At 44.1% G+C, this 24,407-nt stretch overlaps 4 protein-coding genes across 6 annotated transcripts; 2 read left to right on the top strand and 2 right to left on the bottom strand.

Moving 5' to 3' along the window:
- mrps10 (mitochondrial ribosomal protein S10) lies at positions 1 to 4,237 on the bottom strand. The gene is made up of 8 exons (XM_058057236.1): positions 4,196 to 4,237; positions 1,177 to 1,309; positions 973 to 1,025; positions 818 to 887; positions 600 to 739; positions 406 to 514; positions 241 to 330; positions 1 to 166 (listed from the first exon to the last, which is right to left on the bottom strand). Exons 1-8 carry the CDS (start codon positions 4,228 to 4,230, stop codon positions 80 to 82), a joined length of 717 nt encoding a protein of 238 aa, XP_057913219.1. The 5' UTR covers positions 4,231 to 4,237; the 3' UTR covers positions 1 to 79.
- tulp4a (TUB like protein 4a) lies at positions 1,350 to 16,224 on the top strand. Of its 2 annotated transcripts, none has more exons than XM_058057235.1 (14): positions 1,350 to 1,552; positions 2,571 to 3,333; positions 6,455 to 6,583; positions 7,218 to 7,379; positions 7,452 to 7,632; positions 8,164 to 8,271; positions 8,357 to 8,523; positions 8,686 to 8,910; positions 8,991 to 9,225; positions 9,353 to 9,497; positions 9,679 to 9,823; positions 10,063 to 10,156; positions 10,246 to 13,610; positions 13,691 to 16,224. In XM_058057235.1, exons 2-14 carry the CDS (start codon positions 3,082 to 3,084, stop codon positions 13,805 to 13,807), a joined length of 5,325 nt encoding a protein of 1,774 aa, XP_057913218.1. In that variant the 5' UTR covers positions 1,350 to 1,552; positions 2,571 to 3,081; the 3' UTR covers positions 13,808 to 16,224. The 2 variants fall into 2 exon arrangements, with proteins under 2 accessions (XP_057913218.1, XP_057913217.1); XM_058057234.1 differs by having other exon boundaries at positions 9,652 to 9,823.
- A 123-nt stretch (positions 16,225 to 16,347) lies between these two features.
- tmem181 (transmembrane protein 181) lies at positions 16,348 to 22,798 on the top strand. Of its 2 annotated transcripts, none has more exons than XM_058057613.1 (16): positions 16,348 to 16,745; positions 17,418 to 17,521; positions 17,665 to 17,732; positions 18,205 to 18,295; positions 18,367 to 18,602; positions 18,677 to 18,757; positions 18,830 to 18,929; positions 19,526 to 19,656; positions 19,821 to 19,912; positions 19,987 to 20,044; positions 20,121 to 20,223; positions 20,846 to 20,897; positions 20,979 to 21,061; positions 21,320 to 21,409; positions 21,480 to 21,546; positions 21,628 to 22,798. In XM_058057613.1, exons 1-16 carry the CDS (start codon positions 16,618 to 16,620, stop codon positions 21,710 to 21,712), a joined length of 1,569 nt encoding a protein of 522 aa, XP_057913596.1. In that variant the 5' UTR covers positions 16,348 to 16,617; the 3' UTR covers positions 21,713 to 22,798. The 2 variants fall into 2 exon arrangements, with proteins under 2 accessions (XP_057913596.1, XP_057913597.1); XM_058057614.1 differs by lacking the exon at positions 16,348 to 16,745 and adding an exon at positions 17,090 to 17,205.
- On the bottom strand, positions 22,329 to 23,923 carry dynlt1b (dynein light chain Tctex-type 1b). Its single transcript, XM_058057615.1, has 6 exons — positions 23,905 to 23,923; positions 23,770 to 23,836; positions 23,564 to 23,605; positions 23,200 to 23,323; positions 23,038 to 23,115; positions 22,329 to 22,957 (listed from the first exon to the last, which is right to left on the bottom strand). Exons 2-6 carry the CDS (start codon positions 23,791 to 23,793, stop codon positions 22,887 to 22,889), a joined length of 339 nt encoding a protein of 112 aa, XP_057913598.1. The 5' UTR covers positions 23,794 to 23,836; positions 23,905 to 23,923; the 3' UTR covers positions 22,329 to 22,886.
- Between the last annotated feature and the right edge of the window lie 484 nt (positions 23,924 to 24,407).

Below are 24,407 nucleotides of genomic sequence, written 5' to 3'. Positions count from 1 at the left end.
TTTATTTTTAAATAAGACAGTCAAAATTTGAAGGTTTTATTATTAAAAAAAACATACACTGACACAGTAACTATGTATACTATTGGCTGGGCTTCTGAGCTTCCTCCGTGGGCTCATCTTTCCACATGGGTTCAGTGATATGATCCGGAACTTTCTCCATAGCAACCTTCACAACAAGAGGCCAAATCATGAGGCAAGGGAACGCTTCATTGTTCCAACATATTTCTTGTACAGACTCACCTTTGTCACCTGCATGGCTACGCTTTCGGGAAGGTTCCGCTGGATGTACTCCAGATACACCCGTGCCGTGGAGCCTGTTAGATGAGCCAACTGCCAACAAGATCAATGCTTTTAATTAAATGCCTTACTGATACTTGATCATACTGAGAGACACTGTAATCTCACCTCAATGCATCTGTAGTGTGTCCTCATCTCATACTGAACCCTGTGTTTTTTAAAGATGTGAACTGACTTCAGGACTGTAAGCCTCTCTATGTCCTTGGGGGGCTCAAAGCTGCAGCAGAAGGAAACAGACTTATTACCATGGTTACCACGCCCCTAAAACAAATACATAAAGAGGCCCTTCAAGCAAAACTCACACGTTGCTGACGGTAATGTCCAGCTCTTTTGCCGCCATGGTAGCAAAGTACTCGTAGCTATCCAAGACGGCACGATCATGACCTTTAACCAACACTGTCACCTTCTGGAAAAGTGTGTCCGGCTGTTCTGTGATGGTGATCTGAAAGGAAATGTTTGTGATGACTAAAATAAAATGGGTTTACATTCCAATGGAGGAGATCCAAATAATACAACTGACTGGTGACACTGTTGATGACAGTGCTGCTGCTGTGTGGAAGAATGGGCCTTGGGTCAAAGGGAGTGGAGACCTGCAGAGAATTTAAACATTTAATGCAATGCTACTACAGAATGCTAATAACATACGATTGTTAGAAGACAAAAAACACTACCTACCGCATTGCAAAGCATTTCTTAGGGGCTGCACAAGAGCCCAGAACGGGTGGTCCCTACAAAACAAACATGTAAGTAGCTTGTAAGGTAATTACAATGACTCGGAAGCTGTGGCTAACATCACTGCGTATTCTATTTCAACAAAATAAACTACATATGTTACTCATTTATGTCAGACAACATGGAAAAGCAGTCATTAAGCATTACCGAACGTGATATTCCACTCAATATCCTTGTTAGGGAGCAAAATTTTCTTCGTAGCGTCATGGAGGCCGCCATGTTTTGGAGGAGGCGGTTGGGAAACCGGAAGTGGCATGTTTCCTCTACTGCCTCTTCCGTCCTGGAGGAACCATAACATCTGCTTTGATGTATACAATACTAAGCAACGCAGGGAAATTGCTGTACTGCCACAAACATGAGATAATAAATTAAATACTTTACAATTCGAATTCTTGTTATTTGAAGGATGGCAGAGCGCTCTCGTTTGTGCATCACATGATCATCACGTGACCCAGCTGTCGGGCCCTGCAGTGTAGCAGAGTGACTGCAGGTACAGCGACAACAGAGCAGCCTTCAATCCGAGGTAAGCTCCCCACTCACTGCTGATGTCTCCATCGTTTTATTCACTCTAAATGTGACCCAGAAACCTAACACACACCTAACACTAGCACTGGTGTTTATGTATCCCAAAGTAGCTTCACTGTTATGGTTAAAAAGGACATATAAGTAGTCGACTGTCATGCTAGCTGTAGCCGGGTTAGCGACGGGTGCCAGCAACGGATGGACAGCCCCTGGTCGCCGCCTGTGTTGGTTCTGGGTCAGCTAACGTTAGCGCGTCGACTAGCCGCCTTTCTTTTTGTTAGGTTTATTTTTGTTGTTGATGACGAGGACGGCAAAGCTACAAACACTTGGTCTGCAACATCACCATCTTTGTAATGAAAAGGTTTTTTTTTTGTCCAGACGTTTTTTGATGATGTGCGGAGCTGCATTGCTAGCCATGTAGCTTCTTAAAATACAGTTTTAGCATCATTTGTCTTGTTTTGCAATTTTTTTTTGTCTACGTGTGTCTTTATTAAGGTAACTGGTGGAGGATGTAACCTTTTATTTATATAAATGCAAATGTCGATTATTTTCAGATACAATGGGTCAAGTATTGGCATATGGCTGTCAACATCTTTGTTGCGCGTTGATCGGTTGTTGACATTAGTCTATCTCCATATTGACCACTTATTATCATTATTATTAATTGTGTTTTCTATTCATTATTGCATCTTGTTTACCTCCGGTTCGATCATGTTTTCGCCGCAAGGGGCCGCACTAATTAAACTGTGCTAAAATGATACATGAGCGTGTTAAATAATTCAGCTCTTCGTTAAATATCCTTCCGCTGAGCAGAATAGTCCTCCAACTATAAAGTGGCAGCCCATGGTGACGTGAGTAATAGTGGGCATGAAGGGTAATTTCAGGCCAGATTATTAATATTTATAAGCAAGGAGTTGGAAATTGAGTTTTGCTGTGTTTATGTCAGTGTTTATTTATGAGATTTGCTAAGCTAAAAGCCATGTTGTGATTTAAAAAATATATATTTTCCTCACCCCCAGTGGGATGCCTGAGGTTTGCCTGCGTTATGGCATTACAAGGAGAGGCGGTTCTCCTGCAGGATTACAGCTGATGGAGAGGAGTCCCTGCTCCTCCTCTCACACTCACAGTCAGGATTGGATGATGACGAGGACGGAGCACAACGACAACACGCTGAACTGCACAGAAACGGCGCTCTCCTCATCGGGAAGCTGCAGGACATGTTGAGTGGATGCATTTGCAGTTTACTTGATACTTGGTTCTTTTGTTCCTGGATGTGACTTTCTAAAAAGGAGGCAACTGACTGCATCGGCCCATTCCATCAAATATGACTAGTGCCTTTGCAACCCTTATTTCTCCACTTTTCTGACGTTATTTGTATCCTTAAAAGAGATTTCACTGATGTCCAAGGAAGAGCAAATACTATGCACCATGGCTGTCTCACGTCCATCATCAAACCTGTAACCTCAGCACAGGAGTGGCGCCTTTTAACAGGGGGAACCTCAGAAGCATCACCACCCCTACGCCGCAGGGATGTTCGCCTCCGTGGAGCATGGCCCGGTCCTCTGCAGCGACTCCAACATCCTGTGCCTGTCATGGAAAGGCCGCGTGCCAAAAAGCGAGAAGGAGAAACCCGTGTGCCGAAAGCGCTACTACGAGGAGGGTTGGCTCGCCACCGGAAACGGACGAGGAGTCGTCGGGGTCACGTTTACATCCAGCCACTGCAGGCGGGAGCGGCCCACCCCGCAGAGGGTCAACTTCAACCTCAGAGGGCACAATAGTGAGGTAAGATGGATACTCTTTGGAATTGTAGCAGAAAGGAGATTTTGTGTTTTATGGTGATATATGTTGATTTATGATTAATCTAGTCCAGATTTGAGAAGTCTAGGTCCAGGTCCAAGCTAATTTCAGCATCCTTGTATTATAGCTAAGGCATAGCAACAGTCTAAGCTGATGTTAGCAAGTTGGGTGTCTCCTCATTGACATGGGATGGAGCATCCCACACCACCATCTCATTTTATGGACCTTTTCTGGTCGCTGTCATGATCCTCTCATCGTCAAAGACGGACATCTTTAGACCTATTTTTCAACCAAATGTAATGCAAGCTGCATGTTTTCTTCATGTCAAGTTTAATCAACAACTTGCATCTTGACTTTCTGTCAGTTGTACCACACTTAAAACGCTAAGATATTTTTACACTCTTGCAATGCTACAAAATATTCCCACTGGGATGGGATCCAAAATAGATCAACGCTTCATTTGACAAGGCTGCTTGATGCTTTTTTCCGTCTCCCCCCCCACCATGACAGTGTGCAGTCTCGACGAGCCTATTCATTCTGCATGACAGATAAATATCAGAGACTGTCAACACTGGATCGGCTGGCAGTTGATGTTGTTTTACAAGTGTCTGTCGCCATTTACGGTGGTGTGGTTGCACTTTTGACATTGACTAATATTTCAATGTTTGACGATCTGAAACATTTAAGTGTGACAAACATGCAAAAAAGTAAGAGGTCAGTGAACATCAATGAACTGTCCCATTGGACCTTCATACATCGTCCTCTTATGTTCTCAATGCACTCTCTACCTGTCTGACCTCTTGACTCCTGCGTTGAGCTTAAATGTGCTTAGGCGAGATGACTTTACCTTGCTAATCCATCCACTGAGAGGACATGTTGCATAACAGGCTTGCCTGTCTTGTTCTCCCAAGACTGGATGCTGTTATAGGTGGTCCTCAGGTTCCTAGACTCTGATGAAATAAAGTACAAGAATGACAATCTTTCATCGCAATATTAAGACCACCACACTGCTTAGTTATTACTGTCGCTTTCAGAGGCTCAGCAACCTGGCAGTTATGTGTACTGTTGTGTTAAAAATGACAACCTCTCATGGAGCGTCAACACATCAAACCTGATCAGCCACCTGAAATGCCAGCTTGGCTATGACACCCGTATTTAAAAAGTGATTTGTCACTGAATTAAGGGTTAATATCTTCTCCAAATCAGAGATTCAGACAATCTGAATATTGACTCCACAAATTCATATCCATAGCCGAGCTTATTCAAGCCTCATGCCAGCGGCCATTGTCGCCATCGGACCTACAGTACGTGCTCCTGTCAATGTGACCCCCCCTCTTCACAATGTCCTTTCACTTTTGCTGACTGCACCACCGCCCCTAAAGCTACCCCTTGATTTGATTTGGCCTCCTCTTTTAAGTTGCTGGGGTCAGCTTAGAAAATTGACAAAAAGCATTACGTACACACACACACACACACACACCCAGGCGCACACACATTAAAAGACGGTGCCAACAGTTTCCAAGCAGGAATTATTAATGGCTAAGGACTGGCCAAAGATTAAAGAGATCACAGCATCATCTTATCTTATTAGATTTTGGGGTCAAAGAGGGAAATGTTATTAAATAATGCTTTTGTTCAACATGCTGTAGTAGCCATGATGCAGATGATAATTGCTGACCCTTCGTCCACTCGTGTCCACGCGGATCCTCTGCCCGTGATCCCCTCAGTCTTGTCCCGTGGCTTCTTATTCCTCTTATCCCGTCTGTCGCCATGTGACGTCTGATCTCCCAGCTCTCGCTGTGTCATGGCGAGGTGCTCAGCTGTCTCCCTCGCTGGGGGTGGGGGTGGGGGTGGATGTGGATGCAGGACCGGCTCGCACTAACTAATCTCCACACCACTGCTAAATTTACACTCACATGCATGGATTATTGTCACCTCTGTGCAGATGCTGGTGCAGGACACGATGTGGGTACGCAATGTCATTTAATGAGTTTAATGAGTAATTCAGACACAGATTGTGACCAATTTTTAATCCTTTTAATGGCAGTTTTTTTACCTAAAAACGTAACCTGCCTTCAGTTGTGGTGGCCAATGGCGATACATAGCATGTTTTATTGCATTACTGTAACAGTAAATACAGAAAAAACAAAAAATCTCATTATTAACTAATTATAAGTGGATGTACAGTTTTGTTTAAAAATAGGATTTACCATTAGGAGAATACAGTTTATGTTTGTAAAGCAGGCGAGCAATGAGTCATTCGGTATTATTATGATTTAGACTTGTTGATTGTGTACTAATGCATGCAATATTTGTGACATGCTGTCCCTCTGCGGCGACCAAGGCTAAACCCTTTCCCTGAAGGGTAATCAGTGTAGCACAGTACCAATCTCGATCCTCATTAAACAATACCCAGGAGGCCATAGAAGAGCCACCTATTCAGCTAAAGTAAGTGTTCAGTGGCTCCTTTTGATTTTAAACCTACACCCGTTCCACCGGGACATGAATAGATCAAGTTGCGTTTGCGAGTAAAAGGAGATGTAGCCACTGTTGCCGGGTCATTTGGGAGTCCACCCTCAGAAAGTGTAAGCCCAGCTAAAACCTGCCCTGTGTTGTGCCTTTGAGCATGTACAGCCCACGTGCTGCTGCGCTCAGTGAGAGCGGAGCTGCTCCCTTCTTAGGATTATTCCTCTGGGAATAGGCTGAGTCACGCTACAGAAGAGCAGACAGATACACACACACACACACACACAGAAAGAAAAGACAGAGGAGCCTGGAGAATGTAATGGGTTGATGGATTGAGATGATCCATACTGCTCAATGGCAACAATCACCATTGTCTTCCTTTACTTGCATGTGTGAGTCAAGTAAGGAACCGTCCTCAGCCATCCATTCCATCAGCTCTCCTGTCAGTAATATATCAGATAATTACAGCTCCTTTGAGGCTTTCTCAAAATGAGGTTAACCCACTTAATGATATACTGTACAGTAGATTCGTTTGCTAAATTTAGCTCATTGCTAATGTGGTCACTGGTGGCTCCCTGCAGCTGCATGTATACATGTGTCCTTGAAGCTCCTTCATTTTGTGTATTCCTGTGCTTTTAAGGTGGTCCTGGTGCGATGGAATGAGCCCTTCCAGAAGCTGGCTACCTGTGATACAGATGGCGGCATCTTTGTTTGGATCCAGTATGAAGGCCGCTGGTCTGTGGAGCTGGTCAATGATCGTGGAGCTCAGGTAAGAGACACTTTTTCATGGGATAGAGAGATACTTTGAAGATATGATGTGATGATAGGTTATGAAAAAACATGGAGGCTTTGCTTCTCCTTACAACCTAAAGTCACGTCGGGCCTGACATTTGTGCCTTCGAAGTTGCAGAAATCATTGTAAACCTGCATTTAAAATAGCACAAGTAGTAAGAATCTAGCAGCTTTATTTCTCTTTGGATGTGCTTTGAAATGTTGATTATGCTTATTGATTATGATATTACAGTGAACGCAACAGCAGCATTAGTTGTGCAGCATGCGGTCAGAGAGAGCAATATCCCTCGTTCTTCGTGGTTCGTTGTTTCCAGAATTGACAGTGATAAATGAACTTCCGCTAAGTAGGATTTCTTGTTTATAAATGTAATATTTTCCTTCTACATGCAGTTGCTAATATTATTAGTGCCCTCCAGACATATAATAACACCCCTATAGTCATTTGTATAAAAATATTATCCAATATATTAGATATAATAAGGTAAAATAAGCCATTTAGGACATAAATGTGATTTGTTTTGCTATGAATGTCATTTTGTATAAAACTAAAGCCAGTCTCATGTAAAACAAATATGTGTGATTCTGGTCCTGTTTGTTGGTGGCTGTGTTAGGTGAGTGACTTCACATGGTCACACGATGGCACTCAGGCGCTCATCTCCTACCGCGATGGCTTTGTCCTGGTGGGCTCAGTCAGCGGGCAGAGGCACTGGTCTTCTGAGATCAACCTGGAGAGTCAAATCACTTGCGGTATCTGGACTCCCGATGACCAGCAGGTACGACACACACACACACGATTCCTCTCTCTTGTTTTTTGCATTCTAAGCTTTTTACCTTTCCTCCGCAAGGTTTTGTTTGGCACCGCCGATGGACAGGTGATAGTGATGGACTGCCATGGCCGCATGCTGGCCCACATTCTGCTGCATGAGTCGGATGGCATCGTCAGCATGTCCTGGAACTACCCCAGCTTCCTGGTGGAGGACAGCAGTGAGAGCGACACAGATTCGGACGAATATTCACCGCAGCAAGGTGAGCTGCTCTGAGAAACCGCAATGGCTGTCATGTTTGCTGGGAGCGGTGACGGACAATTGTCCAGCTGTTTGATTTGCACGGGAGGAAGAAGCAGATGTGCGGCCATCTGTGAGCGTCCCTCCCCTCCCCCTCTTTCCTGTTACAATGTTTCATGCTCTTGTTCCACGGGAAGGAGAACTGTCATTTGGCTGTGCATTGCACCTCTTAAGGTTAAATCCTTGAATTATGTTGAATCATGAGCATCTCATGCAGACCACATTGAGAAAAGTGCCTCGGAAAAGTGCTTGCCTTTGCTGGATCTCAGATTATACACATTATATACAGATTAACTCATGACATAATCAGTTAATAATAATTGATTGACCTCGCCGGACATGATGTCTGACTTTGACAGGAGGCTGTCTCCTACCGCTCCACCTGCCAAATGTTCTCTATTATGATGCATGATGATCACTGTGCAGTACCACACATGCATTTCCATTGTTTATGTCTACATCTTTATTGCTTTTCTTTCTGTTGTCATCTCAGTGCACAGCCACAAACCTCTGCTGACTGTCAGCTTCACCTCCGGAGACATTAGCCTGATGAACAACTATGATGACCTCTCACCCACTCTGATCCGCACCGGCTTGAAAGGTAATCCAGGCTTTCTCTTTGTTAACTTAGCAGTTGTCATCTACACAACCGTATTGTTTATAAATACAAAACCTCTGTTCCGTAGATGTGGTCGTCCAGTGGTGCTCGCAGGGTGACCTTCTTTCAGTCGCTGGCATGGAGAAGACGCTTCTCTCCCCCGACCCTTCTTGTCCTCCCCCTACCAGGAACGCTATTGTCAAGTTTTTTAACGTTCGGGGTGAACACATCTACACACTGGAAACACCAGCACAGGTGCAGTTCGGTTGATTGTGTGGAGTTAATTGTTGAAACTGTTGATTCAGTATCAGCTAATTGAGTAGTTGACATAATGGGAAGATGAGCTCAATTCACACTATGGCAACTTCTCCGAGCAGCGTATTCTCACCCAAGTGCAACTTGTCCATTTCTCCGCAGCGCCCCATCACTACCCTTTGCTGGGGCCACCGGGACTCGCGTCTTTTCCTAGCGTGTGGCCCGGCGCTTTACGTTGTGCGCGTGGAGCACCGTGTTGCCAGCCTGCAGCTCCTCTGCCAGCAAGGCATCGCCACGGCGGTGAAGGAGGAGAAAGACGTAGGCAAGCTCACCATGCCGTCACGCCTCTGTTCTTACGTCACTGCCGCTTTCGCCCCCACAATCAAGGTAAGATGTTTTCATTGCTCGAGTCATTTACATTATACGCTAATATAACACATGTGTATGCTCTCATCCCGCCCCCGCAGCCACCCATCCCTGATCCCAACAACATGCGGGATTTTGTCAGCTACCCCACAGCAGGCAACGAACGTCTGCACTGTACAATGAAGCGTACAGAGGATAACCCAGAGGTGGGGGGTCCCTGCTACACTCTATACCTGGAATATTTAGGGGGTCTGGTGCCAATCCTGAAAGGCCGGCGGATAAGTAAATTACGTCCAGAGTTTGTCATTATGGACCCCAAGATGGATGGAAAAACAGGTATAACTGTGTAAAACTGTAATGTGTATGTACTAGTAAATGTGCTTTTTGTAAACAATATAGTCATAAATGCACTCACTGACTACAACAACCTGCATTTACTGAACTATTCCTTCTCTCTCCTCAGATGAGATATACGGCAGCAGCCTGATATCTGCAATGATTGACAGCTGCAATTGCTCAGACTCCAGTGACATCGAGCTCAGCGACGATTGGGTGGGCAAAAAGTCTCCAAAGATATCCAGGGGTAGCAAGTCCCCCAAGCTGCCCAGGTAAGCAGGCCGGTGAATCAGGAGCATTTGTTTCTCTTTTGTTAACATTCGTAATTCAACATTTGCTTTGATCACAACACAACTCACATGCTTTGTGCTTCAATGCATGCCTAAACCGTCTTTCCCTCCCCCATTTTTGCTACCTTCTCTGTAGAGACTTAGTTTGTCCCTTTACCAACAGAATCAACATTGATCCCAGGAAATCACCTAAACTGTCCCGTGCCGCCCAGGAGGTCTCCAGGTCGCCTCGGTTACCCATACGAAAACCTTCCATCGGATCGCCCAGTCTGACGAGGAGAGAATTTCCTTTAGATGACATTACTCAGGTGTTTTGTTTCTTCCTTGTGTACAGTTTGTTGTTGCTGTTGTTGCATGAAGGTTCATTTGTTTCTTCAGTACCAAAGCATTTTTTAGACACTGAATTTAACTATTTTTTTGTGTTATTCAGTGTCTAAAGAAAGCTTTAGTATTAAAAAAACAAACAAACCTTCATATTGTTACATGTAACCCTGTTGTCTGTTCTATACCGTGAGTATTTTTAATCATTTTAATACATATCTTGCAGCAAAACTACCTTGCTCAGGTCACATCAAATATTTGGGGGACAAAATTCAAGATTGTTGGGCTTGCTGCCTTCTTGCCAACAAACCTTGGTGCAGGTACATAAGTTATCATTCATGGGTTAGCCACTCAGATGTTTAAATGATGGCTCTTCTTCTGACTTCCTTTGGACATTCTTTCTCCTCAGTCATCTACAAAACCAGCCTCCTCCACCTTCAGCCCAGACAGATGACAATCTACCTGCCGGAGGTGCGCAAGATCTCCATGGAGTACATCAACCTGCCCGTCTTCAGCCCCAACGTCTTCAGCGAAGATGAAGATGATCTGCCAGTCACTGGCCCAGCTGGTGGCGCCGATGACAACCCGCCTTGCACCGTCAACATCCCCATTGCACCCATCCACAGTCCCGCCCAGGCCATGTCCCCCGCCCAAAGTATTGGTCTGGTCAAGTCCCTACTCGCCAATCAAAATGTTCAGCTGGATGTTCTAACAAACCCCACAGCCACTTCCCCAGGGTCTTCTGCGGCTGCTTCTGCTGGTCCAGATCAAAACCAAGACACGATGCTTACGGCCCAGTACACAGTGCCCACCCGATACTCCAGTCCGGGTCAGGTCATTTTTGGAGGGCTGGACATGGGTCGCCTCACTGTAGGACCTTCACACTCTCATCATTCTTCACAACAACAACAACAGCAGCAGCAGTTACAACAACTACAACACCATCAGCAGCTACAGCACCATCAACAACAGTTACAGCAGCAGCAGCAACAACAACAGATGCTTCAGCAGCAGCAGCAACAACAACAACAGCAGATGGTCCAACAGCAGCAGCAACAATTACAACAGAATCAACACCTACAGCAGCAGCTCCAACACATGCAGCAGCAGCAGCTACAACAACACATACAGCAACAGCAAATACAACATCAGCTGCAACAGCAACAAATGCATCAACAGCAGATGCAGCAGCAGCAACAACAACAGCAGCACCACCATCAACTTCAGCAGCAGCTTCACATTCAAATCCCTGTTTCCTCCATGTCTTCAGGACAGACTTCAGCAGCAGCCATGCTTCCGCCGGGCACACTGCAGATTCAGATCCCTCACCCAACTCCCGATTTGGTCCTTGATAGAGGGGTCGGGGGTGAACACGATACGCTTTTGAAAATAAAGACGACACGTTCAGGTCCGCAGCTGGCCGAGGGGGACACGGTGGTGTTCAGTACACCGCTAGAGCTCAGCAAGATGAATCCACCTCCTCCTTATCCTGGAACCGTTGCTGCAGCTGTGGCGGCGGCTGCAGCAGCTGCTTCCATGTCCGCCTCAAATGCTTCATCGGGAGCAGTCGGGGCATCCACCGGAACCCCCCCTCCTGGAGATCTTTGTGCAAAGAAGGGGGACTTCCCAATTTATCCTCCTGGTCAGCAGCAAGGGCAGTATCCAACGCCGCTGGGCTACGAGAGGATAACGACCTTTGACAGCAGTGGGAACGTGGAGGAGGTTTGTCGTCCGCGAACGCGTCTTGTCTGCAATCAGAATGTTTACAACCTGCAGGGACCCGGCACTTCCTCCACTCTCAGGGTCAGCTCATCCTCATCCGCAGCATCAACAGAAGGCAAAAAGATTCAGCTTCCTTACAGCTCGGCCACCCTCAACAGACTCACCGCACCTCGTTATTCCATACCAAGTGGAGACCCTCCCCCGTATCCGGACCCAGCCAATCAGAATGGTGGGAGGACTCCTGGACAGAAGCTTGACCCTAGTCTCATCCATGCCACTCTCAGGAGGAACAGCCGGGAGGCAAACCTTAAAGTGTCTCAAATGATGGAACCGCCTAGACCGCTACCCCCGAAAGCTAAAAATAATAGTGCACTAGCAGCCTCCTACCAGCAGAGGGTGCAAACAGCCTTATACACCTGTAGCCAGTGTAGCAGTGGGTCCAGTGTTGGAGTCACAGCCCCAGGGAGCGCCAATGGAATAGCAGGGGGGACTATCATCAGACAAGATTTTCCTCCAGGAAATGGAGCACCACATAGCACAGTTATCGTTCACTCCAACAGTGCCACCCCACTCGCCTCCCAGTCCTCTTACAGCCTGCTGAGCTCGCTTGAAGCATCTGGAACTGCAGGAGCAGCAGCAGGAGGGGGCGGCAACAGAGAACGTGTTGATTATGTTAATTCAGCGTTTACTGAGGATGAAGCACTAAATCAGTCGTTGAGGCATTTGGCTTTAGGAGCTGACACATCAGGGCTGGTTGTCAAACGCCCACCTCCCTACCAGTGGGACCCATCTGCCACAGAGGAGGTATGGGTGCCTCAGGAACGGACCGCAACGCTTAACCCCACCAGCCATCCAGGACCACACAAACCACCTCCACTTATTCTTAGCCCCAGCCAGCACTTGGATGTCTCCAGGCTGCCTTTTGTTCTGTCTCCAAAGTCCCCAACAACCCCCAGCGCTGCTGCCTCTTTTCAAGCTGCCGCTGCTGCAGCAGGTTACCAAATTTCTCTCCAGTACCCACCAGTCACTGCCTACCCTGGGGCCCAGCTCCAGCCCATCCTGGGGTCGCCGCGCCCCTGCACCTCCCCAAAGGAAGTGGTTGCACCTGTTTCTCTTTCACAGCAGGATGCTACTGTCGTCATACCCGCTGGTTACCCTGCAAATCTAACCAACCTGGCCTGCTGCCCTCTGCCGCCGATGTACCCCGGAGGAGGCGCTTGTGCTGGGCTTCCCATTCCTCCCATTGCCCTCCACACACCGTGGGGTACATATAACCCATGCCCTCCTATTGCCAGTCCTGCTGTGCCCCTGCCACCCAAAGCTTCTCATATGGCGGTAGACAAAAACGTCCTCTCGCCTCCACCTCCACTTCCTCCTCCACCACCGCCGCCCCCTCCACCACCACATACAGAACTGCAGAATCATGCAGGATTGCAAGAAGCCATGGCAGAAGCTGTGGAAGGTTACCAGGAGGTGCTGTCCTTAGCTGAGAGCCCTGTGCCGTCCCGCTCAGAGAAGTTCAGCAAGAAAAACCGCAAGAGGGCAGATGGTCGAGCCGAGGAGGCGAATGTGCCGCCTCTGGCTGAAGGCAGCAAGTCCAAAAAGGAAGGCAGGGCTCTGGGGGATTTCAACTCCCTCATCTCTAGTCCTCGCCTAGGAGGGAGGGACAAGAAGAAGCTTAAGGGACCGAAGGAGCAGCTGAAGGCAAAGAAGCTGAGCAAGGCCACGGCCAACAGCGAGTTCCAGGATAGCTCCGAAAGTGAGCCGGAGCTGTTCATCAGCGGAGACGAGCTTCTCAACCAGTGCCAAAGCGGAAAGAAAGGCTGGAAGAGTAAACGGAACCTGAGGGCGGCCAGCGAGCTGGACGAGATGAAGTGTCGAAAGGCCAACGAGAAGGAGGACCGAGGGCTGGGCAGCCAGGGCTTTGTGTACGTCATGGCGAACAAGCAGCCGCTGTGGAATGAGGCCACGCAGGTGTACCAGCTGGACTTCGGTGGGCGCGTCACACAAGAGTCTGCCAAGAACTTTCAGATTGAACTCGAGGGCAGACAGGTAAGAAAGATCACTCCATCTTGTATGACTCCGTATGATGATCCAGGATCCAACGGCTGTCTCTTGTGTCCTTTTTTTAGGTGATGCAGTTTGGCCGGATCGATGGCAATGCCTACATCCTGGACTTTCAGTATCCCTTCTCTGCTGTGCAAGCCTTCGCGGTGGCTCTGGCGAATGTCACGCAACGCCTCAAATGAGAGGTCAGAGTGTTTATTTCAATAGCGACATGGGCTGACTCGGCAGAGAAGACTCCAGCCGGGTATTCACACGGCAAAGAGAGGATACAATCCCGCTGCACTACACGATGCTGCCACTTTAGCCGATGCCGTGAGCATCGGCTGTGATCGCCGGCCAGAGGTGCCCCCCTTTGCAACGCAGAGCTGCGCTTCGGTGATCATCATGCAAATAAAACGCTGCTTTAGGTCGTAGACGCTTTTAGACGAGGAAAGAGGAGCTGTCCATGTGCAGTTTGAAAATGACTTAAAAAAAATGGAGCAGCAGTAATACTTGAAAACCACCCTCTGGTGATTTGAGTTGTTTTTTTTGTTTTTTTTTAATGATTATTCCAGAGCACACCGGTACTACTGGGCACTCAAATCCATTGCTGTACAAACACTCACCACTACATGACACAGCTTTTGCTTTTAGTTTTGTTATTCTTGTTGGAAGGTTGAAGGGACTTTTACGTTTTGCTCTCTCGCCATTCCTTTTGCTCACTTTATCACCTTTCAGGAGCATTGAGAGTTTTACACACATGTACTGTGCACTCACATGAATTTTCCTCAGCATTTGCGTTATGTAATCACCACATACCCGCTTTAATTTGGGAGACTTTTGGCTGAATTATGACATTACTGCGTCGTCCAACCATCACTTGTACGCATTTTGTCTTCGCAATTCGCCATGGCAATGCATGTCATTTAGATGGCACACCTGAACAGGTTGAAGACTAGTTTACTCACCACCCTCCCACATGACTTACAGTATTTACAGATAAGTCAAGTACTGTTTATGATTAGTGTACTACATAGTACGCAGGACGCATATTATTTCTTCCCACTTTGCCCAGCATTGCCTAGCTTTGTTAATTTCCTCTATTTGCAAGGGACCAACAGGATGTTGAACTCTGAGAGGAAGCAATCAACTGCGGAAAGCGCAAGAAGGAGGCATGAATTAGAAAAAAAGAAGGCACAGACAGTTTGCTGACCAGAAGACATGGCTTTATGATCCGCTACTACCTGAAATTCACAAGGAAGAACCAAAAGGTTTCCCCCTTGACTTGCTCCAAGGGGTCTGGAAATCATCCTTGCCACAAATTCACAATTTTCACCTCCCCGCCCAGTTTACACATAATTCACACCAGTTTACAACCAGTTTATCCCAAATTGCATACCACTGTGACGACAAAATGCTTGCAAGTGTAAATTTAGGTTTGGAGTTTTCAGCCACCGCTTGTCACTTCTGTGAAGTGCACAGTTAGGGGCCTGCGCCACACTGAAACAAGGTGCAGGGAAATATTTTTCTAAGTGTTTCTCTTAACACCATTTCACAATCACCTAGCATAAGAAACATATCATATGATGAGTGAGTTTTAAAGTGACTCGGGTGTGAATCTGACAGACATTTCTGTCGCCACTGTGTTTCAAACGCGACAGTACTGTTTTCAAGAGACAAAAACACACGCAGAAATCATCTTTTACTTGATTGCTTTTCCAAGCGGTAATAACTCTAATGAAGGATGAAGCCAGTGAGTTTCTTGAGTTTCTTCAGACCGTGACATCATAGGATCAATTTGTGTGCCAAAACACTCCTAAAAAAGAGGCGATAAAGTTAAAAAGGAACATTTTGCTCTCTGAATTGGTGGGAATTTTACCGTCTTATTGTGATTTGTCAAGACAAAAAAAAATTGCATGGTATAAAATCCATCTTTTTGTGTTATTTGTGCAATATTTTCCCCAGGAGAAAGTAATCCTTTGTTATTGCCCCTTTTACATTTCTTTTTATGTTCAGCATCTCAACTTGCTGGTCTGTACATTTTATTTATGAGATTATTTCCAAAAGGGGATATAGTATCTATACATACTGTATATTGTGGAGTTTTCTGAACATTTTGCTGTGTTTTTTTTCTGTTTTGTTTCAAGTGTTGCCCAAATTGTGCGGTGGGGTCCAGGGGTGGGGTGGGGTGGAGCTTTTTTTGTGGGTTTGTGTTGTTTGAGGTGGAATAAGACGCGAATGAGGAAGTGTAGACTTAGTAACGTAGCGTGTTTCTGTCAAGATGTGTGTGCATTTTGTGCGCCAGTCCCATCAGTGTTGAGGCTTCTGACACATTCACATCATTGTCACATGTTCACAAAGTGCAAGCCACTGAGTTCCGAGTTCAGAACTGCCTCTATGAACTCATAAAAACCTGATGTAGATACCGCAGGATTTGGCTTTTCTTTAGAAATAACGTGCTTTGTATTCGTAGATGTTAGACTTTAAAGACAAAAAAGGGGTGAGAAGAAAAACACAAGTGACTGAACGTTTTTAGTGAATGGATTAATTAGTAAGGCATGCCATGTAAATTATTTTATAATTGTATATGTCACGCATCTTTTGAAATAAAACATCTTTGTTGCCAAAAAAAGTGTTCTCAGCATTGAAAATTACGTGACGTCAAGCAGGAATATATTTATAAATGTGTTAGCGAGACCTGTGACGTCATCAAAAGCAGATGTTGCTCTGTCCGCGGTGCTGAACTCTTGTCACGTGAGCTTTCTTGGCGATTAGCTTCCGCCTGCACTTGAGCTAATTGTGGTTTTTTTTGCCCTCCCTTTCTCTCCTCCGCCATTGAACACACAACAAAATCGCTTTGGCTGCACTCTCAATTCAACATCCCAGCACTGCAGACGAACCATTTTGTTGTCTTTGTGCTTCCCCCTCCCCTCCTCCCGTGTCTGCTGCTTGTTTCGCTCCCAATCTCCCATCGCCATTTTTATTCCCGTCATTCACTCGACACCGTGGAATAATGGACACCACAGACTACTTGGAAAATCCTCTTTATAGCGAGCTGAAACAATTCTGCAGGAAAGTACAGGAGGCTTACAACGAACTCAAGGAGGACCTGACGCCATATCGAGATGATCGATTTTACAGGTGCGCCGCCTTCTCACACACAATGGCATTTCGTTATTTATCATTTATGTATTGCTATTTGTCTCCAGGTTGTTTTACTAGCTAAGATTGACAACCTGATTGATAAAAGGAAATAAAACTGTTGATAGACCCAATTATGATTGTCAAGTTATACAATGATAGAATTTTTCATAGAAAATACAAGCCCAGTAATTAATTTTGTTGGCACCAATTGTGTATCGGACCATAAAATATACATTATTTTTTTTCCGGAATAGAATAAACCGTTTTCAAATCATCAGATACTGCGCCAGAATTAAAAATCCCAATGCTGGTCATGTCATTGTATTACGCATGCGCGAAATTATCAACATATTCCACCCACTTTGATGACGTTGCACTTCCGTGTTGTAGTCGCGGATGTTGTCTCAGTTGGGTTTTCGCACTGCCGACACGGCTGTTAACCTGGACAAATGGAGCCGTAAGTGTTGAATTTATGAACACATTAATTGTATAAATAATAAGTGTGACAACTATCATATCGGACACCTCTACTTGCCATATGCTACATTTAGCTAAAGCTAAGCTATGTTGACATACCAGTATTGTACCTGGCTTTTACAGGCTACTGTCTGGTTGTTTCTTGTAGTCTGTAAATGTTTAATCATTTGTAAAATATCTCTCCCCACATAGATTGGCACCCATGCGTCTGTACACTTTGTCTAAACGGCATTTCGTGTTGGTCTTCGTGGTGTTCCTCGCTTGTTTCGCCCTCACAGTCTTCATTGGAATTGCAGGTAAGGATATTTCATTGAATACCAAAGTAGCAGCAGTACTGAGGTGACAACATAACTATAAAGTTCAGCAACACATATACACAATAGTTGCTTTTCATGTTGGTAATCTAATATGAATTTCTCTTTGCATGACTTCTTGTTAGGTCCCAAGATTCTGGCTGAGCAGGTGCACAATGGGGATCAGTTCCTTGCCAAGAACGTCTCAGTTAAGGTCAGACCAAAAGGTCTATAAAAATCTACACCATCCAGGTTGTTACATTTTAATATAGAATAGAATAGAATGCCTTTTCATGTCAGTATACACTCTATTTCCTTGTGCAGATACATGTATGTATAAAAATACATACACAGTACACAATATATACACATTTGAATCATATAATAAGTGAGTGAGACATGCACTTCCTGTATTGTCTGTTTTTGTTTTTATTTCCATTCAACTCTGTGTTCACGAGGGTCGCAGGGGGGGTGCTGGAGCCTATCCCAGCTGTCTTTGAGCAAAAGGCGGGGTACACCCTGGACTGGTGGCCAGCCAATCACAGGGCACATATAGACAAACAACCATTCACACTCACATTCATACCTATGGACAATTTGAAGTCGACAATTAACCTAGCATGTTTTTGGAATGCGGGAGGAAGCTGAAGTGGTACTCAAATTGTTTGTGGAATATTTTTTTTCAGACTGGGCCTTTCAACTTAAATTCCCCGCCTCTAACCACGTATCACCAGCAGCTGTGGCTCACTTGTGTGATGCAGGCCGAACACATTAATGGTAAGAGTACATAAAAATAAACCGTAGCAACAACATGGAGAACGATGGGCTTGCTGTTGTTTCTGCGGCAGTGGGCGACTTCCAGCAGCCTTTTGAGATCAACGTGGAGCTGAAGGGGGTGACTCAGGACGCCAGCGTGACACACATCAACAGCGTACACAGCAAATCGAGAACGCTACACTGTGGTGAGAAATGTGACGAGATCATCGTGCTGCATCTGGGCTTCCTGAACTACAACCAGTACCAGGTCAAGGTCGGCTTCAAGGGCCTTGAAAACATCACTTACAATCTTAAGGTCAACTTTGTGGTAAGTGATGCACACAATCTGTTAGCAGGAGGTTGTACCCTTCCTTGTCATTAACAAGTAGCATGTGTGTCCAGTGGAAAACCTACAATCCTACTTTTTCCCAAGTGGAGATCTGGTTCCGCTTTGTCTTCGTGGTGTTGACATTCATGGTTACTGTAAGTGCGTTGACCATATATTCAAATAGGATTAAAAAATTATGGTTCTGAGGCAATTCCTTCTTCTTCCAGTGTCTCTTTGCTCACTCGTTGAGAAAGTTTTCCATGAGGGATTGGGGCATTGAGCAGAAGTGGATGGCCATCCTACTTCCCCTGCTGCTGCTTTATAACGGTAATCCTTTATTTTTCCTTTATTTATATCCCCCTCCATTTCATTTTCAGTAAGGTTATGTTGCTTGTGTCTTTAAAGGGCACCTATTATGCTAATTTTACGACCCTTTGTATTGAGTTGTGAACTCCTATAGAGCAGCTACACACAATAACCTGCACAGAAAATGTTCTAGATCTTCCAGAATAGGCACCTATTCCAGCTGTATTTCATTGGATTTGTGCTTCCTGCCAAAACGGTCTTTTAATTTATAGCTTTTGTACACGCCCACTGCACTCTGATTGGTCAGAGTAAAGTCATTGGTCAAGAGTGGTGTAGTGTAGTAACACTCACCTGTCCACAGGTGTAGTAACACACTTTTGTCACTCTAGACTTATTCAGGAGTGCTTTGCCGGTCACTTTTTTTTTTTTTGCCGCAAAAAAAAAAACGCGATATGTGACTTCTTCTTGAGGTGTGATATTAGATTAGAAGTATTGAAGAGCTTGGATAATTGGTCACATATCATCATCATAATGACGGGCCCAAGTCCACTTTAACTTGTTCCTCCATGAGGTCATTATGTCAGAAATGAACAGTGAAGTGTTTTTTTGTCGTGCAGATCCCTTTTTCCCATTATCCTTCCTGGTGAACAGCTGGTTTCCTGGGATGCTGGATGACTTCTTTCAGGCTCTCTTCCTGTGCGCCCTGCTGCTCTTTTGGCTCTGTGTCTACCACGGCATCCGGGTTCAGGTGTGAAATGTTTTTTCAATTAAGTGAAGCAGTTGTCTGGAAGATTTCACAAATGCTTCCCTACGTGTATCAATGGTGTGGCTACGTGTCTTCTACTCGTGTGTGTGCATGTTTTGGAACTCATCAATGGCTTCATTACAATATGTGTGTTTTTGATTCAATAGGGCGAGAGGAGATGCCTCACGTTCTACCTGCTGAAGGTGGTCATCGTGGGCCTTTTGTGGCTCTCGGCCGTCATATTGGGAATATGGCAGACGTGAGTTTGTCCTTTTTGACCTCTCGCCGGTGACTCATACTTAGCAGTGACAACACCGGCTCCTTCCCTTCTAGGGTCAATGAACTCCAGGACCCCACCTACCAGTATAAAGTGGACATACACAACTTTCAGGTGAGCGTCTGTTTGAGAAAAGAGGTTGTCATGATGAAATGAAATAAATGAAAGTTGGGTTTCATCAACTCTGCAGGGCATGAAGGTGTTCTTCCTGATTGTGGTCATCCTGTACGTCCTCTACTTGGTCTTCCTTATTGTCAGAGCTTGTTCGGAACTCAAGAACATGCCCTACTCAGGTACCATGCATGGCCACACCTCTTTTTAACTCCAATGCAAATACAATAAGTACTGTATTTTCCGGACTATAAGTTGCACTTTTTTTTATAGGTTGGCTGTTTATACGATTTATACTCTAGAGCGACTTATAAATGAAAAAACTGTTTATGTTACATAAACACTGGAGACCTTTTCTGTTCATGTTTATTTTTCATGTAGCTGAATAACCATTGTGTTAGCATATCTTACACCTATTCAGCCTGTTCTCTATTCTTTTATTATTGTTAGAACTTGTCTTCAATGATGACGTAATGTCTGTTTTGGTCAAGTAGTTTGTAAAATAAATTAACCGCAAAAAATGCGACTTATACTCCAGTGCGACTTATGTATGTTTTTTTCTACCTAATTATGCATTTTTGGCCTTGTGCGACTTATACTCGGAGCAACTTATAGTCCAGAAAATACGGTATAATATAATTGCGCTTTTTCCAAAATTAATATTTGCCATTTCATGTTTGAATTGTACATTTTTATGGCCTAAATTTAACAAAAAGTGAGACGTGAGACAATTTTTTTTTTGGCCGTGGTGGGTTATTCTTGACAGTGTGAAATGTTGAATCATGCTGTCTAACTTCTGTGTAGATCTGCGGCTCAAGTTCTTGACAGCGCTGACATCCGTGGTGCTCGCCATAAGGTGTGTTTAGAAAGGCTGCAATCTTAAAAGTGCTCATCGGAACAGGTTGGAGTGCCCTCATTTTTCCTCTTTCTATCCCAGTTTGGTCATCCTCTACCTGAGGTTTGGTGCCAAGGCGCTCCAGGACAACTTTGTGGCCGAGTTGTCCACCAACTATCAAAACTATATCCTTTAAAAGTCACATTTTATGCTATTTTTCCCATATATATTTCCATATATGTTCAAACTGACAGCACCCTTTTTTAAGATGTGCAGTGAAGCCTGCTCTAATGGGGCTTAGCAAAAAAACAAGCGTTAGAGATGATTTTTCTCCATCAGAACATTATTGATAAGTCACATTGGCATAATAAACATCCTCCAGATGTACTTTGACTGTGTACTGTATATCTGTAGTAGCAAGGCATCCTTAACTCCAGACTTACCAGCTGAGTTTTTGTCCTTTTACGGCCTCCTCAACTTTTACTTGTACACATTAGCGTTTGTCTACTCTCCCTCCAACAACGCCCTTTACGGTAAATTGTATCCCATTTCATGTCCGCTGTATTTGTACACTGTTGATGGACGCATGTGTGTTTTTTTTAGACTCCCAGTTGAAGGATAATCCCGCTTTCTCCATGCTGAACGACTCAGACGATGATGTAATATACGGGTATGTGTTCAGTCAACTTCCTGCTTTCGGTGGGTAGCATCCAATGTATACACTTATTTTGTTTTTTGTTTTTTTTGGAAGGAGCGATTATGAGGAAATGGCTTTACAAAACGGACGTGCAATTAAAGCGACCACCAGCTTCCATGACGACAGCGACAGTGACTGATTGGACTTGGCTGGAAAACACACTGAAGGATTTATCACGTGTAAATAAGAAGTATTTTCCAAATGATACACTACAAGTGTATGTGAATATATTTTTTAAAAAAAGGGAACTTTTCTCCAGAATGTACTGTCATTTCACTGGAAATGGTGACATGTCGCCTCTCAAACCGGAGCTTTTATTTTCATTCACAACCAGCGTGTCTTCATTAGTATGGGGTAATACGGCCACACTCATTTTTCATTTATATTTTACTTCATTCACATAAAATTGCAACTTTTTTCTGGTAATACAGCTGTATTTTCATAAAACAGATCACACTTTAATTATCTCATCACAATTTTACCTGTGTAAAATTGTTTGAATGTTATCAATACTGATGAAAACAATCACAAAACAGTTTTGCACTGTTGGGTTCTAAGTAGAGCTTCAAAATGCTAAATGGCTCTAAAGTGGCCCCAGTTCTCCTCTGAAACACAACCTGGGAATTGCTTTTTGCTTCTTTTACTTGTACAGACAATCCGTAATTGTTATGCTTCCTGTGTATACTACTGATATCTCTGTACTGTTGGTCATTCCAAGCTGCTGTCTGACACTCATGGCAAGTTTGATGCTTGGGATTAAAAAGCAGCGGCCACATCTGAACTCTTAAGTGCCAAAGCTGCGTTTTATAAGCCACATTTGCGCTTAATGTTTTTTTTAAAAGATAACATTGTTGTGGCAGTATCTTTTATCTTTTTGTGGAGGCATTATTATTTATTTGTTAGAAGACATTTCATATTGTACTGGATTTGTATTTACTACTGAAGTATCATGTTGAATTTGTGACATAATTATGGTTAAACCACTGGCCTTTATATTATATGGAATATGTATGATCCTCTCCTCGCACCAACATGCCAAACATTTATCATCCTTTGTTTTGTCATATGTTTACAAAGTGACAAAACAAATGTTAACGTGGTGCCTTTTCTGAACATACATCAAACTTCCTTTTTAGGAATCACTTTATTGAACATGTACAGGTCTTTTGGTGGTTTCAGGAGCTTGTGGGGCCTGGTGTGTTTCAAATAAATTGGATAAAACATACATATGAACTGAGATAATTGTATTTGATCTATTTTAATTATACATGACACAAAAATTGCAATATAGCCAATATGGCTAAACATTTTTTTTAGATAGCCAAGCCAAAAACACTGACAATGCAGCACATGGACTTGTTCTCCCATTTAACCGCACAGCTTCCTGCCAAAAATAAAAAAGACACCATAAGCTGAGTATTAGACAACTAAAATACCCCATTACAGCACTACATAACAATGTACCATCAGTTGAGTTGTCCCAGAAGCACGAGCTGGCTGTCTGCAGACCCGCCCCATTGTTTTGCATGATGACACAGGTAACTTCAAAGAAAATAACACAAGGAGTCTTTAAAACAATCATTCAAAGCACCTAAACCGTGAAGGGATTGATGTTGAAACGCAAACCAATGTATTTGAAGGGCTTTCCAAGCTTGCAGAGCTGACTGAGGCACTGCTCCACTATACCGGTGCTCCACTGGTTCACTCTGAAGTGTTGATATGTGTGTCCTCCAATCACTGTTTCTATGGACTACAACACAACACATTTGAAATGTTATACACTTTAAAATATGAATTGGACAACTTCTACACCTTAAAAAATAATAATTCGCCAATTGTGTTCACGTAGTAACAGTCTGTGGTTACCGTATCCTAGCAACCAAGACCTAGCTAAACACGAGACAGCTAGCGGTTAGCTAGTAGCATAGCAACAAAAGCCAATGAAATTAATACTTTACTGTATTTTTTGAAAATTAAAAATTACACTTACGTCCTTTATTAGCTTGGTCACGTCTTCCACGACAAACGTAGTCTGTTGGTGAGACAGAATTGAGAGTAATCATCGTTTATTTGATGGCGTTTAGCGGGGAAAAACACTTTTTCGCTTCCGGTTTTGAGACAATGGAGGTTCCAAATGGACACTAGCACACGTGTAATTACAAACAAGTTTATATTACATGAATGGATGTCACTCACTTCATCTTCTGCGATTTCGTCCATGGTGTGCAAAGGTCAACTCTGAGCAAAACTTCCGGTGTCAACTCTACACAATAAAAGTTGAAATATCACAATAAAAGCATTCATATCGAGATCATGTTAAATAAAGCTTACATTATATCATTGGATGTTGACAATATTTCTGCGTTACATTAATTAAAATGTCGTTACCTCGCCCCATTTAATGTATGTCATCAATAGAATATAACCACAGTGCACCGCCGAACTAAGTGACTAATATCGACGTCTTAAAGATTTATATCAGCCGATTTCGGCCACGTAAACGCTGACTTTTTCACGTTAACTTTCGTTTTTAATTGAAATAACCAAAGCACTGGTCGACAAGTGCTACCATTTTCGTTACTGTGCAGTTTTCCTGTTAAAATGACAAACATCTGTCATTTGATTTGATTCAAATACACCATTCATGCTCACGTTTAGACCCCTATACATAATATATTCATTTAAAAGGCCTGTTTCTTCCTGTTTTGTGCTTTATATCGTAATCTATACAATGATATTATATATCAATTTGTTCTCTCATGTTCTTCTATGTACCAAAAACATGTATGTTAACTTAATGGGAGACTCAAAATTGTCCATAAGTGTGAATGAAT

The sequence above is a fragment of the Doryrhamphus excisus genome, chromosome 19 (assembly GCF_030265055.1).
Source record: "Doryrhamphus excisus isolate RoL2022-K1 chromosome 19, RoL_Dexc_1.0, whole genome shotgun sequence".
Lineage (NCBI taxonomy): Eukaryota > Metazoa > Chordata > Actinopteri > Syngnathiformes > Syngnathidae > Doryrhamphus > Doryrhamphus excisus.
This window is presented reverse-complemented; position numbering and strand designations above follow the sequence as displayed.

Excerpts from the sequence above, each read along its gene's own strand:
- tulp4a (XM_058057234.1), top strand. The coding sequence starts at position 3,082 with ATGTTCGCCTCCGTGGAGCATGGCCCGGTCCTCTGCAGCGACTCCAAC. Across the intron at positions 3,334-6,454 it reads TCAGAGGGCACAATAGTGAG|GTGGTCCTGGTGCGATGGAA; the intron begins GTAAGATGGATA and ends TGTGCTTTTAAG. Across the intron at positions 13,611-13,690 it reads TTGAACTCGAGGGCAGACAG|GTGATGCAGTTTGGCCGGAT; the intron begins GTAAGAAAGATC and ends TCCTTTTTTTAG.
- mrps10 (XM_058057236.1), bottom strand. The coding sequence starts at position 4,230 with ATGCAACATGTCCTCTCAGTGGATGGATTAGCAAG. Across the intron at positions 1,026-1,176 it reads TGAGTGGAATATCACGTTCG|GGACCACCCGTTCTGGGCTC; the intron begins GTAATGCTTAAT and ends TTTGTTTTGTAG. Across the intron at positions 740-817 it reads TGTCATCAACAGTGTCACCA|ATCACCATCACAGAACAGCC; the intron begins GTCAGTTGTATT and ends ATTTCCTTTCAG.
- tmem181 (XM_058057613.1), top strand. The coding sequence starts at position 16,618 with ATGGACACCACAGACTACTTGGAAAATCCTCTTTATAGCGAGCTGAAA. Across the intron at positions 16,746-17,417 it reads CGAGATGATCGATTTTACAG|ATTGGCACCCATGCGTCTGT; the intron begins GTGCGCCGCCTT and ends CTCCCCACATAG. Across the intron at positions 20,224-20,845 it reads CAAGAACATGCCCTACTCAG|ATCTGCGGCTCAAGTTCTTG; the intron begins GTACCATGCATG and ends ACTTCTGTGTAG.
- dynlt1b (XM_058057615.1), bottom strand. The coding sequence starts at position 23,793 with ATGGACGAAATCGCAGAAGATGAA. Across the intron at positions 23,324-23,563 it reads TGACCAAGCTAATAAAGGAC|TCCATAGAAACAGTGATTGG; the intron begins GTAAGTGTAATT and ends GTTGTGTTGTAG. Across the intron at positions 23,116-23,199 it reads AAAGCCCTTCAAATACATTG|TTACCTGTGTCATCATGCAA; the intron begins GTTTGCGTTTCA and ends TTTTCTTTGAAG.